This window comes from Amaranthus tricolor, chromosome 13 (genome assembly GCF_026212465.1).
Source record: "Amaranthus tricolor cultivar Red isolate AtriRed21 chromosome 13, ASM2621246v1, whole genome shotgun sequence".
Lineage (NCBI taxonomy): Eukaryota > Viridiplantae > Streptophyta > Magnoliopsida > Caryophyllales > Amaranthaceae > Amaranthus > Amaranthus tricolor.
The window spans coordinates 10,013,716-10,039,635 of NC_080059.1; the positions used below are offsets into that span (position 1 = coordinate 10,013,716).

Sequence of the window (25,920 nt, forward strand, 5' to 3'; positions counted from 1 at the left end):
CAAAAAGTTGAACATATTGTTTGAGCATAATATTTGGCTACATAAAATGTCAAGTAAACAAAATCTCAAAATACCAAAATAGCAACAAAATAAAAGAAATCATTCAGCAGCATCAGTTTCGCCTTGATCTTATTAATTTGCATTTGACTAGTTGGGCTATTTGGCAGGATGAGGTCTTATATTACACAAAAGTTAGCAAGAGTAGGAGTTGGAAGGAGAAATTGATAATTATGTATAAGACCGAACTGGTTTCAAAAAAAAGTAATTTTTGGAAGTGGCATTCAAAGAGAGAACATAGTTACAAATGATATTTTGTTTAGGCTGGCTACAAGAGCTAATTTTTTGTTCATTGCCCCAATGCCATTAAGCTCCCATCTAGGGTGGGATTTGTAAGGTTACGAGAGCTAATGAGCAAATGAAAAACTTTATGCTTTCTAGGTTGTGTTGCCTTGCTGCCTGGTGTGGTGTCTATTTTAGAAGTCTGCTGTGCAGTTTGTGTGTTTCTGTTCAGCCCTGTTTGATAGCGGCACTAGGTACAGTGTTGGTTCTGGTGTCAAAAACCGCTCAGACCTGTCTTGTTCTAGCTTCTGCGCTGTTTGTTCTGGGAAATTGGAAGAAATATAGAGTTCGCAAACTAATATTTTATTTATTTGAACAATGAAGTCAATAGATCCACCATGCCTATACGTTAAGACGAATTAGATTGAAATGCAAGGGTTTGGGATGTTTGGTGAAGAACAATAGACAAACAAGAATTACTTTCATTAATATATCAACATACACTAATGACAAGCCTCACACAAGCTTTGAGAACACTATCTCAAAGTAAAGATTGAACCTTTAATGTCAATCTCACACAAATATACTAATACAAAGAAGAACTCTAATGGTAGAATCCTAGTTGCCTCTCTTGTATAAGCCTTTCAATATCTCTAATGATGTTCTAAGACTCACATATATAGTCCCTAACGTATTAGAAGACTCTAGGACAAACCCTAAAAGCCCACAAATTTCCTGCAAAAAAAAGCTGTCAGAACGCGGGCTGGCAACCGCTCGACCGAATGCCCTTCCTCGACCAGGTCGAGCGGCTCTGTCAGTAGCCTGCTGCCTTGTGCTGTGCTGCTTCCTTGATCGTGCAACCTTCTCCTCGAGCCTTGCCTTGATCAAGACACTCCATGCCTTGCTCAAATCTCTTAAAATCATCATCATTGAACACTTGATGAAGTGATTCAAACCTTAACACCCCATTTCCTAATACCACACCACTCTCAAGTGTGCAAGACATAGCATGAGCTACAAGATGCTCAAAATCGTCTTCAATATTATAGGAATTGGCTCTTCCTTCAACATATACAATCGGGCCGACGCTCATTGCCTCTTGCCCCACGTCCGTTTCACTGATACAAACCTTGAGTCATTAAAGCCTCTCTGACTAGGCATGGTTACTGGTTAGTTCACTTAACACACTAGGAAAAAAAATGGCCCCTTATAATGAGCAAGGGTATTTAGTGGGTGCATCTTGTGTACAGTTGTGTTGAGATAGTACAGGTGAATTATTCATAGACCTAGCAGACACATTGGGTTATGAAGGATCTTTACGAAGGAACATTTTATGAGCAACCTACAAATTGACTATCGTACCTAACAGATGATAGGTCCACTGGCTGAACTGCTAGAGTTTAGAGCAAGAATTCAAAATTGAATGTCCTATTCCTTCACCTTCTATAATTAGCTTTCCTTAGCACAACGGTGATATATTGGTATTCTTATATCTTAAACACAGGGGAAACCATTAGAGGATAATTCAAAAGTGGTTTGGCGATATAACAAGTTAACAACTGCATCAGCCCGTTATAGCATCAGCATAAGAATTACTACAATCGAACACACACGCGTATTTTTGCACTATATCCCTATAGCAAAAGTTTTGGACTGAGTTTTATTGTAATGATTATTGAAAATGTTAAGGAGATCTTTTTGACGTCTTTTACAGTAATGAGTTATCCTCAGGGACCACGATCAAGATCTATCTTCCCCATGTAAAAGCATTTTAGAATTAAAAAAAATCAAGAAATTAGTATCCCATCCAACATTTAGCTTATGTGAAAATTTCATATGCTCATTAGCAAGCATATCAATTGATGGTTGCTATCAATTAATTCACTCAAAACAAGTTTAATTATGTATTTCATGTTCTCCTACTTCCCGTTTGTCCTAGAAAAATAAACACCAACATATCATTAGGTAAAGATGCCTTATCAGACCACAATGTATATCACTAATCTCGCCTCATCCTCAATTAATAACTTCTCCATCCATTCACCAAAATGAAAAGGTGTTGGATATCAAAACACATCTCAACAAGCTCCTCTACCACTTCCTTTATGAACAAAAGCTGATAAAAGTAATGTAATTACTGATTGATATCAGCTACAAGAAAGTACAAAATTGAATATGATAGATTTTCATATATCGTAGTACGACTAATCAGAACTCTTTATTTGTAATCAACAGAAACAGGCCACTTGGACCACACGTCGCAACGACATATCTATCCTTGACATTGCAAAAAAACAAATGCCCAGGATGTACCACAAATTAACCCTTGCAAACAGATATTAGCTGAAGTACTAGAGGGTTCCTCTTAATAATTCAAATTTGCACGCCGACCATAATTAGAACATGGTCCCTGAGACTCTAGCATAAGCAAAAGGTATGAACCAAATGAAGCTGCAACTTAGCATAAATTCATCTCATTTACATTGGAACATAAAGATATCACCTCCACCATGTAATCCATCCTTAATCAATCATTTTCAATACAAATTCATCCATCATGTTAACATCTGGTTGACTCTACATCCTACATTAACTATTCATCCGTAAAACAGCAAACAAATGATGAATCTCAATGTCTCATTATAGGGGATGTAATCATGATCCAAAAAACTCTAAAGTACTAGCAATAATGAACTAAAGCATTGATCCACAATAGGAAGAGAAGACAACAATTCTTAACTAAGCTATTGCCTATTACAAAGTTACCGCGCCTAACATGACCAAATTACACCAGAAAAAAACGGTAGAGAACTCGGAATTGCATACAATCCAAACGTTAAGATTCTACATCGATTCGACCAGAACAATATGAACAATAAGAATCAAATCTCCACAAACATTCTACAACATAAAATCATCAAAACTTAATTGCACGATCATATCCGCAAAGATAATTGAGAATTTAAAATTAATCGTTGACACAAAAACCTCCAAAATCATGACTAAGAACTCAATCCTTAGCTGACAAATGAATAATCGAAAACAACAATTGAGTAATAACCAAAAAGACTAACCGAACAAAGGAACATCCAAATTGACAATTCTGATTGATCTTGAGATGTCAATTGTGAGAAGAGGAAGGGTAAAGTTTGTTGTAGAAGGTTTCGCCGACAAGGTAAACACAGAAGGCGGCAACACCGAGACCAAGGCCAGGAACAGCATGGCGGAGTTGATTGGTGAGCATGGGGTGCTTCCTCCATGCATCCCTCCTTCGGAAGAACTCTCCAGTTGATCCCAAAGGCTTCGCCATTTTTACTTCGCTTTTTTTTTTCTTTCACTCTCGATTAACTTCTCCTTCCTGCTTAGATGGGCGGCTCTATTCGGCTTAATTGTGTTTTCTTTCGACTTTGGGTTCAAGGATTTATTGAGCCGCTATCTTTTTCATTTCTTTTTCTTATTTTGTTGCCTTTCTCTAAAAAAAAAAATTGGAAACATTCATATTTTAATAGTTTAATCTTTCACCTATTCGATTGAATAATTCCACTTTGAGTTACTTTTAATAATTTAATTTTCACCCTTATTTTGTTGTCAGCATATTAATAGGTTATATTGATAGTAGACTAAGAATAAATGTGAATTATTATAAAATAAAAAATAATGCTACTAGCAAACTAATGGCAAAGGTCGGATTAAGAATTTTAGACCTTTAGAGTTCGGTTTCAAGTCTGGATCTATAAAAATAAATGGGTCCTGGTCTGATTCTGGTTGGACCCACTCTAGACCCGCCTCTTGACCCTCCCTAATTTTAAGCTTTTCATTTTTAGGTATCATTCTTGCTAGGTTCTCCATGTTTATCCTTTTGTTAACTTCGATAATAGATATGTCTTGATTTGAGTTTTGTTGAATTGAATCCATCGTGACTAGGACTTGAAAACCTTGTGGTTGATTAGATGAAATGCAATTCATTATGGGTTAGGGTATAGGTCATTAAATACTCCTCGATGGGCTAGCAATTTTCTTCCTCCTTTGTACCTCTTGGACTTGAGTTCAAACTTTAGTTTGTATTCACTATCTATAGTAAATTAGCAACTAATAAAAACCAGAGAAAATATAATTTTATTCTTTATGTTTCATCTTTTTTCACTATTTTAAGATTTAAGGTTTCCTAAAAATAGAATGTTACAACGCAAAGAATCCAAACAGCATTACCGCACATGAACATTCAAAGAATAAAGTCTTAAACGCCTAGTAACACAAACTTAAGTGCTTTTTAAAATCAAAACAAACAACTCAAAATACTTTTAATCCATCGACTTGATCCTACTTGATTTTCTCAGAGTATTTAATGAAAATCAAAGACAATATTGAACTCTGTGGAAGTAATTCAACAACTTCACCTTAAGGGGCCATGATCTACTTGACAACATCACACGCTTATATCGCTCATTCAACAACCCAATTTCTATAGAGAAATAAATTAGACGAATAGATTAAGGTCATAAAATGTATGCCTTATCGAAAACATACTTGATAGAAATTATATCAAAATTTTATTTATTCTGTTTTTATTTAGCTAACCTATTCAACATTTCTCAAAAGAGCATACATATGGCATTATAATATTATTCTAAAATTGGATATGTTTATGAAATTTATTTAAGAGTGCTGCAACAGAGAAATAACTATTTCAATGAAAGTAAAGGGCATAAATTACAAACAAAAGTTTCATTATGCCATTTTGTTGAACTTAATTGTAAAATTTAAAGTATTAATATCAATCAATTAATAAATACTTATATACCAACATGCGATATAAATATTGGATTGGATGGTTATGTTAATTATACAGATATCTGACATAATTTAGCTAAATTCAATTTTAACCACCTTGACCGTAATAGACTGTATACGACTGAATCCGTCCAAAATCATTCCAGCTTCTCCGATTCTTGATCTGAACTCTCGGTCCAATCTAATTTTTCACACCCCTAGTGTTTTGAACTATACAATCCAAACAATTCGGGCGGGTCAAAGACCTAGGTAGAGCACCGCCCCATGTATAACAAAAGCTTTTGACCCAGAAACCGAATAGGATTAGAAAAACCCTACTATAAAGGCGTGATACCAGCTATTGGTTGCTGTTTACAAATACGAACCCTTCACTTTTCGCTCTCCTCAGATCCCTGTTAGAGTTCTTCCTCACGGCTCTAACCCTAGCATCCTTTTCCAATATACGCTTACGAATTCCTTGCTGTTTGTTTCAACATCAATTACAAGTAGGTTTCTTTTCTTAATTTTTTATTCATCTGACTAACAACTAAATAGATTTATATATTTTAGTTGCATACGTTGATTAGTTGTGTGATCTATTTATAATGTTACATGATTTATTTTGTTTGTGTTGACATATGAATTTTGTGTATAGTTTGCGTTTTTGATGATGTTTGCTGACAAATAATTGCACTTTTTGGAGTTATGATGTTGAGACTTACTATCTTTATTGATTTGTTGTGGTGCGATTTTCGTCCAAAGGTCGAATATTTTTTAAAATTCATATTAGTATTAGGGCGAGGGATTGTTTTTGCCAACACTCAATGGGACTGAAGTACGTAGCAAATTTAGAGGGATATAGATATAAAATATAGTGGCAGTTTGTGTTTGGATTGTTTGATTAAATTATCTTTGAATTTGTTTATTGATTTTTTTGATACTGTGATGGTGTAGAAGTTTTATTAGCTGTGCTGTGGGATTAATGTTGCAATTTTTCGATATTTTTTTTTGTTTTAAGCTTGTATACACTATAAATATGCATGTTTAATGTTTCATGGATCAATGTAGTCATGGCTGGATTAGCACCTGAAGGATCACAGTTTGATGCTCGTCAGTTTGACAACAAGATGTCTGAATTGTAAGCCTTTTCACTCCCTAACTTCGCGTAATAAATGATTTAGAGTTTTGTTATCGATTCCTTTATGTTCTATGTTGTAGGCTTTCCGAGGAAGGAAGTGATTTCTTCACTTCATACGATGAGGTTTATGAAAGCTTTGATAAAATGGGTTTGCATGAGAATCTTCTTAGAGGAATATATGCCTATGGTAATTATAAGTAGATTCGCGTTCATGTATTTTTATGTGTATTATATTCTTGAATTTTTTGAATCGTTTTTCGTAGGTTTTGAGAAACCGTCTGCAATTCAACAAAGGGGGATTGTTCCTTTTTGCAAGGGTCTTGATGTGATTCAGCAAGCGCAGTCTGGTACTGGTAAAACTGCCACCTTTTGTTCTGGTATCCTCCAACAGTTGGATTATGAGTTAATGGAATGCCAAGCTCTTGTTCTAGCTCCTACTAGGGAGCTTGCTCAACAAATTGAGAAGGTTATGCGTGCCCTGGGTGATTATTTGAATGTAAAGGTTCATGCTTGTGTTGGAGGAACAAGCGTCCGAGAGGACCAAAGGATCTTGGCTGCAGGAGTACATGTGGTTGTTGGTACTCCCGGGCGTGTCTTTGACATGTTGCGTAGAAATTCTCTTCGTGCTACTAGTATCAAAATGTTTGTTCTTGATGAAGCCGATGAGATGCTTTCTCGGGGTTTTAAGGATCAGGTATGGTGCACATTTTGATATATGTTCATATTTAACTGGGTTATCTGCTTTTTAAAATGGGAATTAGACTTGTGCAGTGCATCAAATTTTGTCTTCACCCTGAAGTTGCAGCCTGGTATTTGTAATCATATGATATGATATGTTCTTTGAGAAACTTCTCTGTTGGTCCTTCGCTTTTTGCTCGTTATCTTGAGATTAGTTGCCTCAAACTGAGAAAAAGGTATTTTAACGGCTGTCAGGTTGGCTGGTATTCAGTGCACTCTATTAAGTAGTTGATCATTGAGTGCTGCCTTTTTGGAGCCTCAAATATGATTTTTTAGTTATTTGTATTACAGAAATATTAAACTAGATAAACTGGTATATCCACTTTGAGGTTCTAATATTTTAATCATCCTTTAACTCTATTGAGGGCAATAGCTATACATTATTCTTCCTTTTTATTTCAACTCCCCATCTTGTGTTCTTTGATCATTTTCTTTTGAAGTAAAACACATGTATGAAACAGGGGAGAGGAAGTCATGTGTTTGATTATAATAATATTTTTTTCAATTTACATTTTGTAGGGGAGGGTTGAACTTGTTTGTTGTTTCCTTTTAGGATTTGTAGTTCTGCTCAGTTAATATTATTGCTGTTGTAAACTATAGATCATGTGTTAGGCTGTAATGTTTTGGATATTGCTTTATCTTTTCAATTACATATTTAGTGGGGATTGTAGCTGTTGTAAGCTTTAGATCATGTTTGGGTTTTAATGGGTTTTTGATACCTACCTAGTTGCTACATAAGTTTGATAAAGTGAGGCAGAAGCAAATTGGTACTAGGGGCTTTGCTGGCTTAGTCTACTCATGTAAAGCTAGATGTTAGAATATTTTATGGAGACGTAGATGCCCATGAATTAGGAGGGGGTAGTAAACTAGTCATATCACTTGTGTTTGTTGTAATGGAGTTTTTTTATTAGTAGAACTTATTTCTTATTTTTTCCACAGATCTATGACATTTTCCAACAACTACCACCCAAGATCCAAGTTGGAGTGTTTTCTGCAACTATGCCGCCTGAGGCCCTTGAAATTACCAGAAAGTTTATGAATAAGCCTGTTAGAATTCTTGTGAAGCGAGATGAGCTCACCCTTGAAGGTATCAAGCAATTCTATGTAAATGTTGACAAGGAAGAGTGGAAACTTGACACTCTATGTGACCTTTATGAGACCTTGGCAATCACTCAGAGTGTCATCTTTGTGAACACTAGGAGGAAGGTCGACTGGTTGACTGACCAAATGAGAGCCCGTGATCACACAGTGTCAGCCACACATGGTGACATGGACCAAAACACTAGAGACATCATTATGCGTGAGTTCCGTTCTGGTTCATCCCGTGTCCTCATTACTACCGACCTTCTTGCTCGTGGTATCGATGTGCAGCAAGTATCGCTGGTTATCAACTATGATTTGCCTACCCAACCAGAAAACTATTTGCACAGGATAGGACGTAGTGGACGGTTTGGAAGAAAGGGTGTTGCTATCAATTTTGTAACCCGTGACGATGAGAAGATGCTTTTTGATATCCAGAAATTCTACAATGTGACGATTGAGGAGCTTCCCGCTAATGTTGCTGATCTTATCTGAAGTGACGATGATAGGCTGTCATGTTTGTTTTTAGGGAGAAACTGTTTTGTGAAGTCTGTCCAATTAGTAAAGTTTCAATTTGGGCAACTTGTTTATTGGATGATGATTATTTATCGGATTAGTTCACAATTTTACCCTTCTTACTATGCCTTGTTATTTTTTTCTTTCTGTGAATATCAGCATATCACTAACCCTTGTGTGGATGCCCACCTTTAATTTTTGTAGGATCCATGAGAGTATGAGACTTTTATTTTGTACTTATTTTTATAGATTTTTCTATAATAATTTCAAGTTATGATTAAATATGAATAATGTTAATTATAAGGGTGCTTTCTAAGAATGCACCAAGTAACCTTTTATCGATGTACAACAAGTTATTTTTTGCATAAAAGAATCTTAAATGCAAAATCAAATAATAACAAATTAAAAATTAAAAAAAATTAAATAAATTTTTATTTTAATCTTAACTTTTAATGTTGATATTTTTGATATATATTTTTTTTTTAGTATTTAACCTACAAAATTGATCACCATTTAGGCAATAATATTTCTGGGTAAGTGATCTTGAATTAGGATCATTCATGATTAATTAAAAGTTGGAATTATTATAGAAACTCAATAAAAGGTTGAATTATTCTAAATAATTTTTCTTTTTATGGTATCCGGTAGTTTGAAGAAGGGGTATGGGCATTGAGAATTGAAACTGGTTTCTTATAAGGAAAGTGGTATATGTTTCAACAAATAGTTTCAACAAAGTTAAAATTTGACTTGTACTTTTGTATTTTTTTTCTATTTGTTATTTTTTTATTTGGTATTTGTTTGTTAGGTTAGGGAAATCGTACTAACGTTTATAATTATGAATTTTATTTTCTTTGGGACTTGGAAGAATGGAGAAGATCGATAGATTATTATTTGTGCAAGTTTCTAATCCCATTGTTGTCATCAATTCAGTAAGAAATGGGCAAAATCAAGTTTCTTGTTAGGATTTTTTTGGTTTAGCATCCGTTTGTATCTAAACAAATAATGTCATGTAGTGTATTAAGTTTTATTGAGATTAAAATGTTCTGAAGTATAGAGTATGGTTTTATTTTAGAGCATGTAGAATGATACATCCTCTTTTTCTCTTTTTTTTTTCCATTTGACACATTATTATCTCTTTCATCTACATTATATTTTAAATTACTAATTATAAACAATAAATGAAAAATTGACATTATCAATTGGCTATCAATAATAAAATGTAACGATAATTAATAATAAATTAAGACTTTTTTAAAATCTGAATTATTGATTTTTTTTTTTGATTTGCCAATTTTTTTATATTATTAATTTAGTAGTTTTTCTAGGTAAAATATATATTAAAAATACAAGCCAATAAGAGCATGACACTTGTCAACATACAATTGGGCAAAAAAAAAGAAAAAAAGAAATAAAAATTATACACAATTCCAACCGTGTACTTTTATTGGGAAAACCAAATGCACCTCCTCTTTGTAAAGAGGATGAGGACATATCCTTCTTTTTAGAGGATATACATGCATTGAAAGGAGGACATATCAGAACATAAGAGGAGGTAGAAGGACAAGATTTTCATTCCATTGTACATACTCTTATAAGGGTCCGTTTGGTTCAGTGAGCAGGATTGCAATGGTATAGAACCCCATACCAGGATGGTATGGATTTAGAACCTCATACCAGACTAAAACTGTTTGGTTCAATCCTGTAATAGATATTCAATCCATTCACACTGTTTGGTTCAATTATGGAATGGATTCTCTGTCTAGTTTATATATATATATATATATATATATATATATATATATATATATATATATATATATATATATATATATATATATATATATATATATATACATACATTTATTAAACACACAAATACATACACACATATTATGTTGCAAATATATATTCTATTATTTTGCTTCCAATATCTTATCTATAATGCCATATATACAGTAAAATTATTCTTGAAAAATAACAATCTAGCAATCATATATATCCAACAGCAATCTCCATTGATCCATTGATCCATCACCTTTGAATAACCCATCAATTAAACCATTTACAAATCCACCATTTCCCATTCTAAGCCCCAACATTCCACGACCATCACAATTTCCACCATTATTGAAAGGCCAAATTTCAGATAATGAAGGGTTTGATGTTGCAAATGAACCTTCATTTATCAGTGGAGGATCCATCAAAGACTTCACCTTTACTAATCCCACATCTAAAAAATGTTAATTTTGAAACTTCATCTTAAAGCTAAATCCCCACAACTTTTTCAAAAATTAAGATGTGGGTATTGTAATTAACTAGTAATTCTCAATTGGGTAGTGATTAATTTGCTCAATTTTGGTTAGAATTCTTGCTTAATTGCTGAGTTTTTTAGGGAAATAAAAAAAATTAAATGAAGAATGAGCTTAATTATTATATACAGTGCAGTGCAGAGAGAGAAATTAGAAAGAGACCTGTTTGAGTTACCGTTATGCGAAGAGGGATGGAGGTCTAAGTGACTATATCCAAATTAGAAAGTGCCGGAGATAATAGCTGTACCGGAGAAGAGCGCCGCCGCCGGGGAGAAAAAGGTAAGAAAGAAAAGGGCAGGAACTGGCCGAATTCCGTTGAGCCCAAAGGAGAGAAGGTTGGCAGCGAAAATAAGACCGGTAAAGAGATTGGGAGATTGTGGGTCAGTTATGTTGTGGATCTGAGGGAGACCCTGGCCGGTGGAATAAGGCGGTGGTGGCAGTAGATGGGTGCGAGACACGGCTGAGACCGATGACGGGGATGGTCTGACCGAAAATTTCTGAGATTGGAGGCGGGAGATTGAAGGAGAGAGAGGGAAATAAGGAGGAGAGTGAATTAAGGTTTGAATATGGGATGGAATGAAGTTTGAAATTTGGGGGTAGAAGGGTATGGGATTCTAGAGGATTGGAATGGAATGAGAATCCAAAGAGTATGGCATCCCAATGTAAAAAGGCCTAACCAAACATTAGAATGGTTGTGATACCATTTCATACCATTAAAAAAGAGCCAACCAAACATGCCTTAATTTCTACTTGGAAAATCTAACTTTTTAATATAAATTTTTACCATTAATTAAAAATATATGATAATATCAAAATTTTATAGATTTTTAAATTTAGATTATCGTTGATCATTCTTTGAAAAAATTATTAAATAAGGATTATTAACCGTTTAAGATGTGAAATAAATTCGGTTGATTGTGACATTAAGTTTTTAAAGAAATATTCTCACAAAAAAATTAGAGAGAAAAAAAATTCAAAATTCTATTAGGAAGAAATTGCTTGTGTGTTTTACGTGAGAATGAAAAAAAGAAGGCTAGTTTTACGGAGAATTTAATCAAAACCTATACGATTGGTTGAATTTTTGTAGGAGGAAAAAATTGTAAAATCAAAACAATAATTAATGGGTAATTGTGAAAGTTTGGGGGAAAAGGTATTGAAAAAAAAAATTATTTTACGGAAAATTAATTTAAAAAGAACAATATATATGATAGAAAAATTAGAAAGAAAATGCAGGATGAAGATGTGATGTGAAGCTATTAATTTAGGTTTGTAAGAAGGAGAATTAATAAAGAATGTGGCTTTCAAAAGAAAATATAGACAAAAAGGACACATCAAATCAATTAATAGCAGTAGCAATTGATCGTGATAAAGGGAGTCAACATGCCCTAAAATGGGCAATTGATAATCTCCTTCAAAGAGGCCAAACTGTTGTTCTTGTTCATGTTAAACTTAAGCCTTCTTATGGTTCTTCTCCCCATCTTGTCATCAATGGTATCAATCTCTCTCTCTTTTTAATTTTCTTCCATCATTAATTTGCAATATATTTGGTATTCATAACTCATTCATCCATTCATCTTAATAATGTAGGAGCTTATATCAATTATTTTATGAAATATTTTAACCTGTTATATATCATGTAAAAAAAAAATATTACTATCAGTTATAAGTATAATAAAACGAATGAAATATTTGAGAAAAATGCAAGAACATTCATATAATATATAATGAGATCATTGATGAGAGTGTATAATCATAAATTACAATTTGACAAAAGGATTTCAATATCAAATGCCATCTTCTCAAACACTATGTCAAATGGCTAATTAATATTAGATGAGAATTATTGGTATGTCATATCAATTAATACACCAACACATATTTTTTCGCTCAATTATGCTGATGTGGCAGCTAATTATTTATTGAAAATCATTTCTTAAAATACTAGAATTTATTTAAGGTGCAGAATAAGATTTGGACGACTTTATTATTTTCTATTATGATTCATATATTATTTCCAAACTGAAATGTGACTAAAATGTTAATCAATATCATTTTTCAATATGATTTCCAATATTATTTCCTAAATTTATAGATCACTGTAAATTTTTGAATAATATTGTGAAATCTGTAGAATAATGTCACTAAAATGTTAATCAATATCATTAATTTGGTAAGTATGTTAAAAATGATACAATATACTAATGAAAAGATGATTAGGACACATGTCGACTTTGTAATAAAAATTTTCTCGCTCTTTTCATTTTCTTATTATGAGAATATTTTTTAGTATATCATGTAATATCTTTCTGATTAGATTTGTTTAATTACAAAAGATTTTAAAACTTTACCTTATCTACTACTAATTTTTTGGCATATACAATCATCTAAAATATCTTTTAATTACAATGGATAATTATCAAATAACATATTAATTATTTATGTAAATTATTAATTTTCATTAAAATAAATTTGTAATAAATTAAGAAAAGAAAATAATTTTTTAAGTTTTTCATAGATAATCTTGTATATTACTTACATGGCTATATTAAAAAACTGTACAAATTAAATAGATTACACATTAATTATTTAAATAAATAATGAAGCAATTAACAATTAAGCTTAAAATATATTTTAAGGCTTTACAAAGACATTGAACATTAAAATTATTTTTATATTATTTTTATGTGTAGAAATTTTCTATTATTTTATGTAATTACTTATAAACTATACTCTCTACTACTCATCCTAAGTGTCTCATTTCTTTATTTGGTAAAATCACCCTAAATGTCTCATTTCTATTTTGGGTATGTTACCTTTACTAATTTACTCCTACTAAACTTAGCTTTTTCACACCTTTACATCTATTAACCCTACTTTACTCCTATAAAAATTTAAAAACACAATACTTTTTTCTTTCACATATGGTCTTATTTGATCACCTAAAAAATGGTGAAAAGTCTAATGGGACACATTGGGTGAATAGGAGGAGAGTATTATTTAGTGTATAATTTTATGATTATGTTTTATATAGTAATACTTCCTTCGTTCCATAATACCTGCTATATTTTCTATTTTATATTACTTGCTACATTTCCGTTTTTAATAATAAAACAATCATTTAAAGTTTTACCTACCCCTATTTTTATCCTACTCTATACTCTATACTCTATACTCTATAATAAAATACTATACTTTACTCTATAAAGTAACCTAACAACTTATTTTTTCTTTTTTTTTTCAATTAACAATAATAAAATACTATACTCTATAAAGTAAACAATCAGCTACAGTATAGGTCAATCACTTTTCTTAATTTCCGTGCCTATGCAAATGTAGCAACAATATCAGAACGGAGGAAGTATATTAATAATATAAATCTCAATTTAATAGTAATACTTTTACAGTTTTTAAAACAAATCAATTTATAATTTCAATATACTTAAGAAGTTAAAGGTCATATAATAACTTAATTATACATATAAGATTACTAATTTTATATTCAAATAATTTATAAATCGTAATTAGTATATGAATCTATCTAGTGAGTGAGTATACTAAATAAGTGTTGATTCTTATTTTGTATGAAAACGCCAAATCATTTAAAAATGTAATTTTGTAGGAAGACATTGGGATCAACAAACAAAGGATTTATTCCTCCCCTTTCGTTGCTTTTGTACAAGAAAAGATGTAGGTACTTCAGCTCCATTCTTGTAATTTTGAAAAATACAAATAAATTTCTATAAATAAATTAAGTTGAGATAAACTTATAATTATTTTATGCGATAAAATCAAATATGTTTTATACACGATTGTTAGAATAAATAATATATTTTATAACTTTAACCATCAAATTAAGTTTTTAGTTAAGTTATTAATTTAAGTTGATAATTGAGGCATAGAATATGCTGTACATTCTAATGATGGTTTAGTTATTGATATAAAACAAGGGTAATGAGAATAATATGGTGTAAACTTTTATAAAATGTACTATATTATTCTCATGGTAATGAAAATTTGATCATTAATAATTTTTTTTTTCACAATTTTTCATTGCTACCTAATACTACATTTTCATATGAAAATACATTGAAATAACAATTTAACATGCCAAGAGATTTTCCTACTAAATTATATTAATTTTCCACTAATATTTCCGCCATTACCTAATACCAAAAGGTACGTAAGAATTACATGGTTTGATTTACCCTTTTTAGCTGAAAATTCTATAAATAGATACAATGCCGGGACATTGTGCTTGAAGACTCAGAAGTTCAAAAGGCATTGATCGAGTTTGTTACTCAATCAGCTGTTGAGGTCTTAATCATGGGAGCAGCCTCTAAAGGTTCCTTCTTGAGGTTTGTTTTAACATTCAATTATTAATAACGAATGTAATAATCTATATTATTATTAGTAAGAGTAACTTATAAAATATGAACGAATATAATTCTTATTAGGATGGTCGGTCGGTCATGAGATTTGAGAGTTTCAGGACAAATTATTAATTAAGGGCCCTGAATTACTAAATATATTATTATAGGCCACTAATAATTAAATCAAAACATTATTTTTCTAATTTTTTGGATGGACAGCGGCCACATGCTGCTCTTGCCCCCTTATAGGACCTATGATGCTTATCGGATAAAAACTTAAACTGAAATTATCTCTGTTCCACTAATTTTTTCTAGGCTTTTCTCTAAGAAATTTTCTATCGAAAAAAAATAGAACAGCATGAATGAGGCAAAATTAAAATGATAATTAATGAAAAATAATGTTAAATTTTTGATTAATTTTACAATTTTATCAAATTCAATTGAAGACCCTAATCATTAAAAAGTTAGTGATACAAATTTCTAACATCGTTGTATGAACGATGGATGTAACACAGTCAGTTATTCTAGTTAGAAATTGTCTCTTGAAGAGACGATTTTAAAATATGAAGTTTATATTTATATTTTTTCTTTAATTTGTATTAACTAGGCTATTTAGCTTATATATCTAATGCATTTGAAAAGATCTTCTCTCACAATAATTTGTGGTAACGCAGTAGATTTAGCAAGACAGATACTCCACTAGCCGTATCAAAAGCAGTACCAGAATTTTGCAGCGTTTATATAATATCAAAAGGAGGTAAAATTTCATACTTGAAATCTGCTTGTCGTCAACCACCACCCGTTTCTCATCTTAGAAATCAAATTATGAATCAACCTGTATCTGCTCCTGCTTCACCTCCTCTCCAATCTAGAAAAGGTATTAACACTACTACTCTATGTTTTCGAATTAGTTAATGCTTTGTTTGGGAATGAAGATTTCATTTGAAAATATAAATTTGACTTAAATTTACAAATTTAGCATTTGACAAATAAAAAAATTTCAAATTTGGATTTGAATCGAATTCACAATTGCTATAAAAATGGTTAAATATAAGGATTTGACAATGACCTCTTAAACTTTATCATTTTCAAATTCTATATTAATGATTTTGTAATTAAAATCTATAATTTGAAATGAATTACTTGTTTCCAAACGCAATCTAACATAAATTACAAAATTGAGTTTTTTTAAAGGTATAAAAGTAGATATTTAATGATTAACGGAAAGTAATATTTATAATGTAACAGAAAGTTAAAATGTGTTATTAATTTTTATGAAAGCAGTTGTTTATTTTCAAATTTGAAAATAATGTGAAATAAATAATGCCATGTTTGGGAACAATAATTTCATTTGGAAATTTGAAAATAGCTCAAAGTTATTATTTGGCAAATTTAAAATTTTCAAATTTGGATTTGAATCAATACCACAGCATTGTTTTTAAAGTACTTAAAATTGAGAATTTGAGAACAACTATCCAAACCTTGTCATTCTCAAATTTATCATTTATAATTTCATAATTGAAATCTATAATTTGAAATGAAATACTTATTTCCAAACACTACATAAAAGAATTTAAAATAACAAAAAAGACAAATTAAGAGGAACATAGAGAATAATACTTAGGTTGTTGTCTCTTTTGAATTGCAGGATCAGAAAAAACAACACCTTCTGGGTCACCATTTGCCGGATCCGGATTTGATGAAAATGAGCTCAAGTAAGCACTATATATGTCTCTTCAGGAAATGTAATATTTTGTGGTTGATCATTACCAAAAGTTGTCAATAACAACCTTAACAAAAGTTTTAAGTTGATGGTTGAGTTAGTAAGAATAAATCTCTTAAACTTGAAGGGTGGTTAAGAGTGGATGTAGTGCTCTTATCTTCACAGCTCTTTAATTTGGGCTAGGTGTGGATGCAGTACACACCTCTTCTCGTGAATTTTTTTAATCATTTTAGCCTTGATACCATATAAAGAAATCAACTCAACCAAAAGTTTAAACTAATAGTTAAGGCTCATATATGCTATATACTTTAACATGCTCACTAACACGAGAGTACTTTGGGCTAAAAGTGTAAATGTAGCATAGGTCATCCTTAAACTTGGTGCAAAATACTTGAATTTGAGAGGTAGTTGAGATTCCATGACCTTTTTATCACATTAACTCTGATACCATATCAGAGAACTAACTCAACAAAAAGCTTAAGTTAATGGTTGTTGTTCCATGATATATCATATAATCAAACAAAAAGAATACTCCAAAAGGATGAATATTAAAAAAAATAATTTGCAAATCACAGCCTTAAAGTTTAGCACTTTTAAGAATTACAACCTTAATATTTATTTTTTACTAATACAGCCGCCAAAGTATCAAAATTTATAGGTTCATGCCAAAAATACAGAATTCCGACCACTTAACCTAAAATTCAACCCACCAAAATAGTCAAATTCTTTGTTTTGGCCATAACCTATAAACATTGCTACTTTGATGGTTGTAATTCACAAAAAATAAACATTAAAGCTGTAATTCGTAAAAATGCTAAACATTAAAGCTATAATTTACAAATCATTCTATTAAAAATAAATCTAAAAATCCAAAATACTATAACATATATAGAAATGATGAACAGGTCAGCATTTGCAAGTCGAGGGGTAAGACATCCACATGTAAAGTCATACGGTGACTTACTATTAGACACAGATATCTCATTTGTAAGCTCAGGAAGACCAAGCGTTGATAAAGCTTTGCCTTCTTCACTGTTTGATGGTTCCGAAGAAAGAAAGAGTACCAACAGATTATCTACAAGCTCTGATACTGCTGATTTTTTTTGTGATTCTTACAATCGAAGATCTCTCGACATTCCTTTGTCTCCTCCTCCTCGTTCCTCTAATGCTTCTGCTTCTGCTTCTACTGATGATTACTCTAATATCAGTTGGTCTAACATGCAATCACAATCAATGGTAATAATCATAGTTTTATAATGTTATTATATTGTTAAGTAGTTAGAGGATGTTTATGGGTCTAAGATCCTATTAGACCCATCCAAGATACTCTTCTATTTTTAGGGTCTTAGTTCAATATTTTTTAGACCCTAAGGATCTCTGTCTGGGTTCGGGATCTGATCTAAAAATAATAAATGTCTGCGCTTGGGTCTAGGTTTTGAATACCCAAACCCGACCCAGACTGTCTCTCTGTATCCATTTAAAACCCTGAATCGTTCCAAACTCGTCAAATCCGCTCTAGACTCGATCTATTATATAATTTAGAATCAAATTTGATTTCACTTTAAACTTATTTTAGACTCTATTTAGACATATATGCAACCTTTAGACCCATTTTAACTAATGCAACCTTTAAAATGTAAAAAGAGTTTAAAAATATGATAATCAATCAACACCATTTAAAATCCATTTAGAATCCTAAACCCATTAAATCCGACGGATTTGAATTCAAGCCTAATGGATTTGAGTCAACCAAAACTTAATGGATTTGGAACCAAGTTTGATTGAAACTGACACATGACCATCCCTGAAAATAGTAATTTATATAGCATTTAGTAATATAAGTTCTTGTTTTTAAAATGTTACATGACATTTCAAAATGAAGCTACCCTTGTGTCCAACATGCTTTATGTATCACTCATAATATGGATTACAAATTTATAGAGATTATCATAAAATAGAGATGTGTGAAAACATGGATGATGATTATGCATCCTTGTAAAATTGTAGGACGATGTTGAAGCTCACATGAAAAGACTAAAGATGGAGTTGAAACAAACGATGGAGTTGAAACAATCGATGAATTTGTATAATTATGCATGCAAAGAAGCAATCAACGCCAAGCAAAAGGTATACTTTTCGTTCTCTTCCAAATGTTACACTACTTGTAACGACTTTCTATTTATATCAATTAGAATTACTTTCTCTTTTCAGCTTTCTTATCCTAAACACATTTTATGAAAAATTTTATATATATATATATATATATATATATATATATATATATATATATATATATATATATATATATCCACGTCAAGATTCTACGTAACCATATTTCAACTCATATAACCATAAAAAATCATGTTTAAATTTTTTTTCTCCTTATAATAATTTTTTAATATGAATAAATTTTTAGAGACTAAGGAAATATAAAATTCGAGGTTTAAACTAAGAATATTATGCTAAAATGTACCTTTTATTTATAAAAAAAATTACCTTTTATGTGTTAGAAAAAAGGAAAGCATGTTAAATAAATTTTAATAAGGATTCTTAGAAAATTTATATATTATAATTTTATATATTGAGTATTATAGTAGAATATTTTGATTGTTACTTCTAAATTTAATCATCCTGATGAAAGTAAATAAATTTGAGTGAAGAAGAGTATCACACTTTTGCTCTTTCAAGGATAAAAAAATTATATTACTACTTCATCTTATTCAATTTTTGTGTTTCCTTTATAACACTATTTACCAATTATTTTTAATTTAGATTTTATTTATAAAAAGTTAAGGAAAATTTGCTAGAACTAACTAATATATAGGTCATTCAAAACTAGCTAGCATGTTTTTCTTCAAAAACTATTTTATAATTAAGAGGTATTTCTTGTGCGAAAGATTACTATTTAAAGAATTCCGTGAATTGACCGTTAATTAAACCGTTCACTAGCCCTGTAAAGCTCACGTACCTAGTCATGTAAACCTTGTATGGAGAACTTTTTAACCGCAATCTTCTTTATGAGTATGTGTTGTTGTTGGGGGTGTTCAATGAGCCAGATAAAGGTCGGGCCTGACTTAAGTAAATATAGGCCGGGTTGGATAAGGGCCCTTTAAACATAATTTGGGCTTTAAATGGACCAGGCTTTGAAATTGGTCCAGCCCAATCGGCCCATTTTTATTACTAAATATTATTTTAATCCCCATTTATCAATTTATCACAATTAAGTTATCATTTATAATAGTTAAATTGAAAAAAAATATTAATATTTCTATTGACATTGTCATTTATAATATTTAAATTATACATTACTTATGCTATTTACAAAGGCCCGTTGCCGATCCTTATAAAGCCCTTTTATAGTCCGCTTCATTTTAATTATACTAGAGCCCGTTTTCGACCTTACCCATTTTCAGTCCGACCCTTATAAAGACCTTCTAAAAACTAGTTGGATAAGGGCTTAATATGGGCCCCGCCCATTGAATACCCTTAGATGCCGCCTTTTTTCTCTCTTTAGACTCTAAACATAGTTCTTACGGGCGGAATACATTGAATATGATGATGATGATGATGGGTTTCTCTTTGGAAGAAACTTGTTTTAATTTTTTTATTGTTTTTGCAGGCTCTTGAATTGCAAAGGTGGAAAATAGAAGAAGAACGTAAGATGGACGATGTTCAAAATTATGAAGAATCAGCAACACGGTCATCAACTGAAAAAGAGAGATTAAAATCTACGACAACGAAAATCGAAGCTCAAAAACGATTAGCTGAACTTGATTCACAGAAAAGGGTTAATGCAGAGATGAAAACATTAAAGGAAGCTGAGCAGAAGAACAAGGTTATGGATTGTATGGATACATCAATTAGATATAGAAGGTACACTATTGAAGAGATTGAAATTGCTACTGAATTTTTTGCTGAACAACGCAAAATTGGAGAAGGGGGTTATGGTCCTGTCTTTAGATGTCAATTAGATCACACATTAGTTGCTGTTAAAGTTTTACGTCCTGATGCTGCTCAAGGAAGATCTCAGTTTCAACAAGAGGTTTGTTAGCTTTAACTTTTGATTCAGTTTTCGATTTGTTAACGACTCAACTCAACTAAAAGTTTAAGCTAATCGTTGAGGCGTCATGATATAATTAATACTCTAACATGTGTCTTTAACACAAGAGAGCTCTTTAGGCTAGAAATGTGGATGCAGCTAGAGGTGTTCGTTTGGGTTATCAGGTTGATTTTGGGTAAGGTATTTCAGGTCGGTTCGAAATAGTGTCTTGTGTCCATATTGATTTTTACATAATTGTAAAGTTATTTTTAAGTCGAGTTAAATTAGATTCAGTTACAAAGTCGGGTGAATATCGGATCATTGAGTCTGTTTTCAACACTTCTAGCTAGATGCAGCATATGTCTTCCTCATACCATGACGCTAAGTATTTCATTTGAATAATGAGGGGTGGATGATATTCGAACACATAACCACTAGTCATGTTAGCTCTAATACCATGTCAAAGAACCAACTCAAACAAAAACTTGTTGTTTAGTTGTTCTATGATATGGTATTAGAAGCCAGTGTGATAAGATGTCAAAGATTCAAATCTCAACTAACCCTCATTTAAAGTGGAATATTCGGCGTCGGCTATAAGGAGGATTTGTAAATATCTACACTTTTAACCCAAAGGGCTCTCATGTGAGTATATAACATGTCATAGGGCGTCAACAATCACATAAAATATTGGCTGAGTTGATTCCTTGACACGGTATCAGACGCCAGCGTGACAAGAGGTCACGAGTTTAAATCTCAATCTTCCCTTATTTAAAGTGAAATATTCAACACTGAGTATGAGAAGGGTTTGTATTGCATCCACACCTCTAGTCCAAAGGACTCTCATGTGAGGGCACGTGTTAGAGTATGTAACTTTCTGATTAACCTTTGATCAAACATCATCTCAAACTTCACACGAATAAGATTTGCTAACAATATCACGATCCATTTCAATAATCCAAAACCAAACAACTCTAAATAATGACACATCTCATAGCTTAATCGTAACTTCATCTATAAATTTTGTGCAGGTCGAAGTGCTTAGTTGTATTCGACATCCAAATATGGTTCTTCTATTGGGAGCTTGTCCCGAATATGGTTGTTTAGTATACGAGTATATGCACAACGGAAGCCTTGAAGATCGCCTTCTTTGTCGAGGGGGAAGTCCACCACTCCTTTGGCAACATAGGTTTCGCATTGCTGCAGAAATCGCCACAGGACTTTTATTCCTACACCAAAGTAAACCAGAGCCATTGGTACATAGAGACTTAAAACCAGGCAACATTCTTTTAGATCGAAATTTAGTTGCAAAAATTAGTGATGTTGGTTTAGCTAGGTTGGTTCCTCCAAATGTTGCTGATGAGGTAACACAATATAGGATGACTTCCACTGCTGGTACTTTTTGCTATATTGATCCTGAATATCAACAAACAGGTATGTTTGCCCCTTTTTCCCCTTTATCCATTGGCTTTTTTTAGAGAAATGTCCTACTGATTATTTAAAAAGATTTAGCGGCCCATTTGATTGATGATACTGAATAATGAGATTGATAATGAAAATTTAATGTAATTTAGCTATAAAGATCACTTGATGAGGTTTATGACCTTTTTTAGAGTATAACATATGATGGGGTTCAACCATCAGCTTAAGCTTTTGGTTGAGTTGGTTTCTTGACATGGTATCAGAAGCAAGCGTGACAACTCCTCATTTGAAGTGGAAATTTTAGCCATAGGTATGAGGATGATCTACATCGATATTTCTAGTCCAAAGGGCTCTCATGTGAGGGGGCGTGTTAGCTTATGTAACACATCATGGGGCTTCAACCATTAGTGTAAGCTTTTAGTTGAGTTGGTTTCTTGACATAGAAAGAGAAGCCAGCGTGACAAAAGGTCATGGATTCAAATCTCAACAACCCCTCATTTAAAAAGTGGAATCTTTAGCGTCAGGTTTGAGGAGGGTCATTGCAGCATCCACACGTTTAGTCCAAAGGGATTTCGTGTGAGGAGGTGTTTTAGATTATATAACATATCATGAGGCCTCAACTTTCAACTTAAGCTTTTGGTTGAGTTAGTTCCTTAACATGGTATCAGAAGCCAACGTGACAAAAGGTTATGGGTTCGAATCTCAACCACCCCTCATTTAAAGTGCAATATTTAGCGTTAGGTATGAGAAGGGTCATTGTTGCATCCACACTTCTAACCCAAATTGCTTTCATATGATGGAATGTGTTATATTATATAACATATCACATGGTCTAATTGGTTGAGTTGTTTGCTTGACAATCGTACAAATCCAACTCTAATTAATCATTACCAATCAAACATTTTGTTTGTTAGTTTTTGATTTAGTAATGATTGTTATTGTTAAAGGTATGCTTGGAGTGAAATCAGATGTGTATTCACTTGGCATAATGCTATTGCAATTGATAACTGCAAAGTCACCAATGGGTTTAGCACACCATGTTGAAAGAGCAATTGAGAAGGGAAAATTTGAAGAATTTTTGGACCCATTAGTTACTGATTGGCCTATTAATGAGGCTTTGGCTTTTGCTAAATTATCACTTAAATGTGCTGAGTTAAGGAGAAGAGATAGACCAGATCTTGGGACAGTTTTATTACCAGAGCTTTGTAAATTGAGAAACATAGCAGAAGATAGCCTTGATTCAATCATTTTTGGAGGTGGTCATTCATCTACTAGCCAAGTCTCTATGGGACATGTGAGTATTACATACTCCTTCTATTGCGTTGAGTCTAGTTGTGAGAGTATATAACATATCTTGAAATTTCAACCATCATCTTAAGCTTTTGGTTGAGTTGGTTCCTTGACACTAGTGTCACATGATTCGCTAATTATCTCGCAATTCGCGAATAATAGAAAAACCTTATTATGGTCGCTTTTAGGCTATTTTTGAACCATTTTGAGCGAATCGTGAAACTGAAAGGCGAACTAACTAGCAAAACATGTTTTACTGGTTAAGTTTGCTATTGAAAGTGATATTTTTCTTCACAATATTTTTTATTCATTGAGATTGCTACACTCTATTATAAGGAAAAATATTACTTTCAGTATCATACTCAAAGGGGCATAGGTGTACTTACGTATAAATCTATTCCTTTTCTTTTTCTTATTTTGTTTTCTACTTTTAATTTAACAATTGAATATGTCTAATATACCTATAATTTATAACTAATACTCAAAAACATTGCTTGTAACATCCACCTCCAATTGATATGATCATTCCATCATTGACATTTTATAGTACATAAATCAACATATTTAAAAATAAAAAACTATAACTAACGGTACTATTAATACATATATAAAGTTTGCAATTTTGTTATATCAATAAATTTGAAAAGTATATGATTTTTGAACTTGTAGCAATTTAAATACTATTTTGGATACTATCTAATTTAGAGACTTACACTTGATTACTTTAAAATAAATTTAATTTTATAAATATGTGAAAAATTAAAGTCAAAAATATGAGTATAAATTCAAATTAAAATAAAACGTAATTTTTTGGGTTTTTTAAAAATAATACTAATTTTTAAAATTTTGCAGGAGTTAAGTGGTCCTCAATCTCATGAAAGTAATCAGAGCTCAACATTTGGTGGAGACTAAATACAACTATTTGAAGATAAGTGTGGACTCATGATCATTGATTCACCAATATATATATATATATATATATATATATATATATATATATATATATATATATATAAAAGTTAGATGTGAAAAGTTTATCCATGACTAAAAGTGATGTATCATTTAGATTTTAAATTTTGATCATAAGTATTAAATTTAGAAGTTAAGCATAGACAAAATATTTGTGGAGAGTTCAACTTCCTATGTATATATTTAGTATATACCTTTTTTTTAAGGTAATATTTAGTATATACCTAAATGCTAAAGATTGTAAATAATAAATCTTTTCAAGTTAAATATGTTGTTACTCCAATGATATATCTTTACTAATATGATGTATTTAAAACATAGGAAACTTAACTCTAATTCTTTTTATTTTCATCATTTTTCTAATCAAGGACAAAAAATTAGTTTTGCACAAGTTTTTCTTGCTTATTGCTATCAAACCTTTCTAACGTTCTAAGAATAACAAATGTTAGTTAACCTAAAAGCTTGTCACTAGGGACAACCTCCAAATCCAATATTTGTAATGATAATAAGGTGATTCCCTATATATTATCTAATAGTCTATAGCGATATTTCTTTCTATAGTGATATTTATGAGAAATGTCACCAGATTCTATATCGCAAAAAATTTTAGTATGATTTTTTACTGCTAAAGAGTTTAATAAATATCACTAAATCCACTATGTATATTATTAAAAATTTAAAATAATGACATTTAAATTAGACGTTGCTAAATATATCCTACTAAAAACAATTTATGTTGTAGTGTGACATCAATTGAATTACTAGTCAATTCGTCCAAAATGTACAAATACCTTACTTTAGTTGGTAAAGAAAAACTAGAATGTAATACATGAACTTGCAACGGAAAATGATCTGTCGCTATTCTGTTCGTCACTATTCATCTATTCTCTTTGAATTGCATTAAAGAGAAAGCGGATAAGTTTTAAAATAGTGGTTGTAAATGAATAGAAAGAATAAATTATGTGGATAAAATTAAATAAAAATTAAAATGTATGGATGAGATTAAAAAAAGTGATAAATTATTATCTAAAAATAAAAATAATACAATTTGAGTCCGTTACTAAAAAAGTCCATCGCGAATCCAATTTGAGTCCATGTAATATTCCCTCCAATTTATTGAAACGACCTCTCTTTTGAGAGACCGTCTTTTTTAAAGATGGTTCTCAAAAGCTCAGCCCATTATGTTAATTTAAAAAAATAATTGACACGTGCGTGTAATTGTAATGTGAAAAGTCACATAATATATTTGGAATTATAATAACATTTGTTTGGGGTTATAA

The 25,920-nt window shown here is 31.4% G+C and overlaps 2 protein-coding genes and 1 pseudogene across 2 annotated transcripts; all 3 read left to right on the forward strand.

Annotated features, from left to right (window-relative positions):
- Positions 1-1,478: 1,478 nt before the first annotated feature.
- LOC130798801 (uncharacterized) lies at positions 1,479-3,655 on the forward strand (annotated as a pseudogene).
- Positions 3,656-5,398: 1,743 nt separating this feature from the next.
- Positions 5,399-8,709, forward strand: LOC130797736 (eukaryotic initiation factor 4A-9-like). Its single transcript, XM_057660469.1, has 5 exons — positions 5,399-5,555; positions 6,118-6,187; positions 6,268-6,374; positions 6,451-6,881; positions 7,865-8,709. Exons 2-5 carry the CDS (start codon positions 6,120-6,122, stop codon positions 8,498-8,500), a joined length of 1,242 nt encoding a protein of 413 aa, XP_057516452.1. The 5' UTR covers positions 5,399-5,555; positions 6,118-6,119; the 3' UTR covers positions 8,501-8,709.
- A 3,413-nt stretch (positions 8,710-12,122) lies between these two features.
- Positions 12,123-24,590, forward strand: LOC130797737 (U-box domain-containing protein 52). Its single transcript, XM_057660470.1, has 11 exons — positions 12,123-12,321; positions 14,450-14,517; positions 15,064-15,185; positions 15,878-16,077; positions 16,849-16,915; positions 17,829-18,159; positions 18,931-19,050; positions 20,543-20,965; positions 21,991-22,393; positions 23,329-23,675; positions 24,524-24,590. Exons 1-11 carry the CDS (start codon positions 12,123-12,125, stop codon positions 24,581-24,583), a joined length of 2,340 nt encoding a protein of 779 aa, XP_057516453.1. The 3' UTR covers positions 24,584-24,590.
- The last annotated feature ends 1,330 nt before the right edge of the window (positions 24,591-25,920 follow it).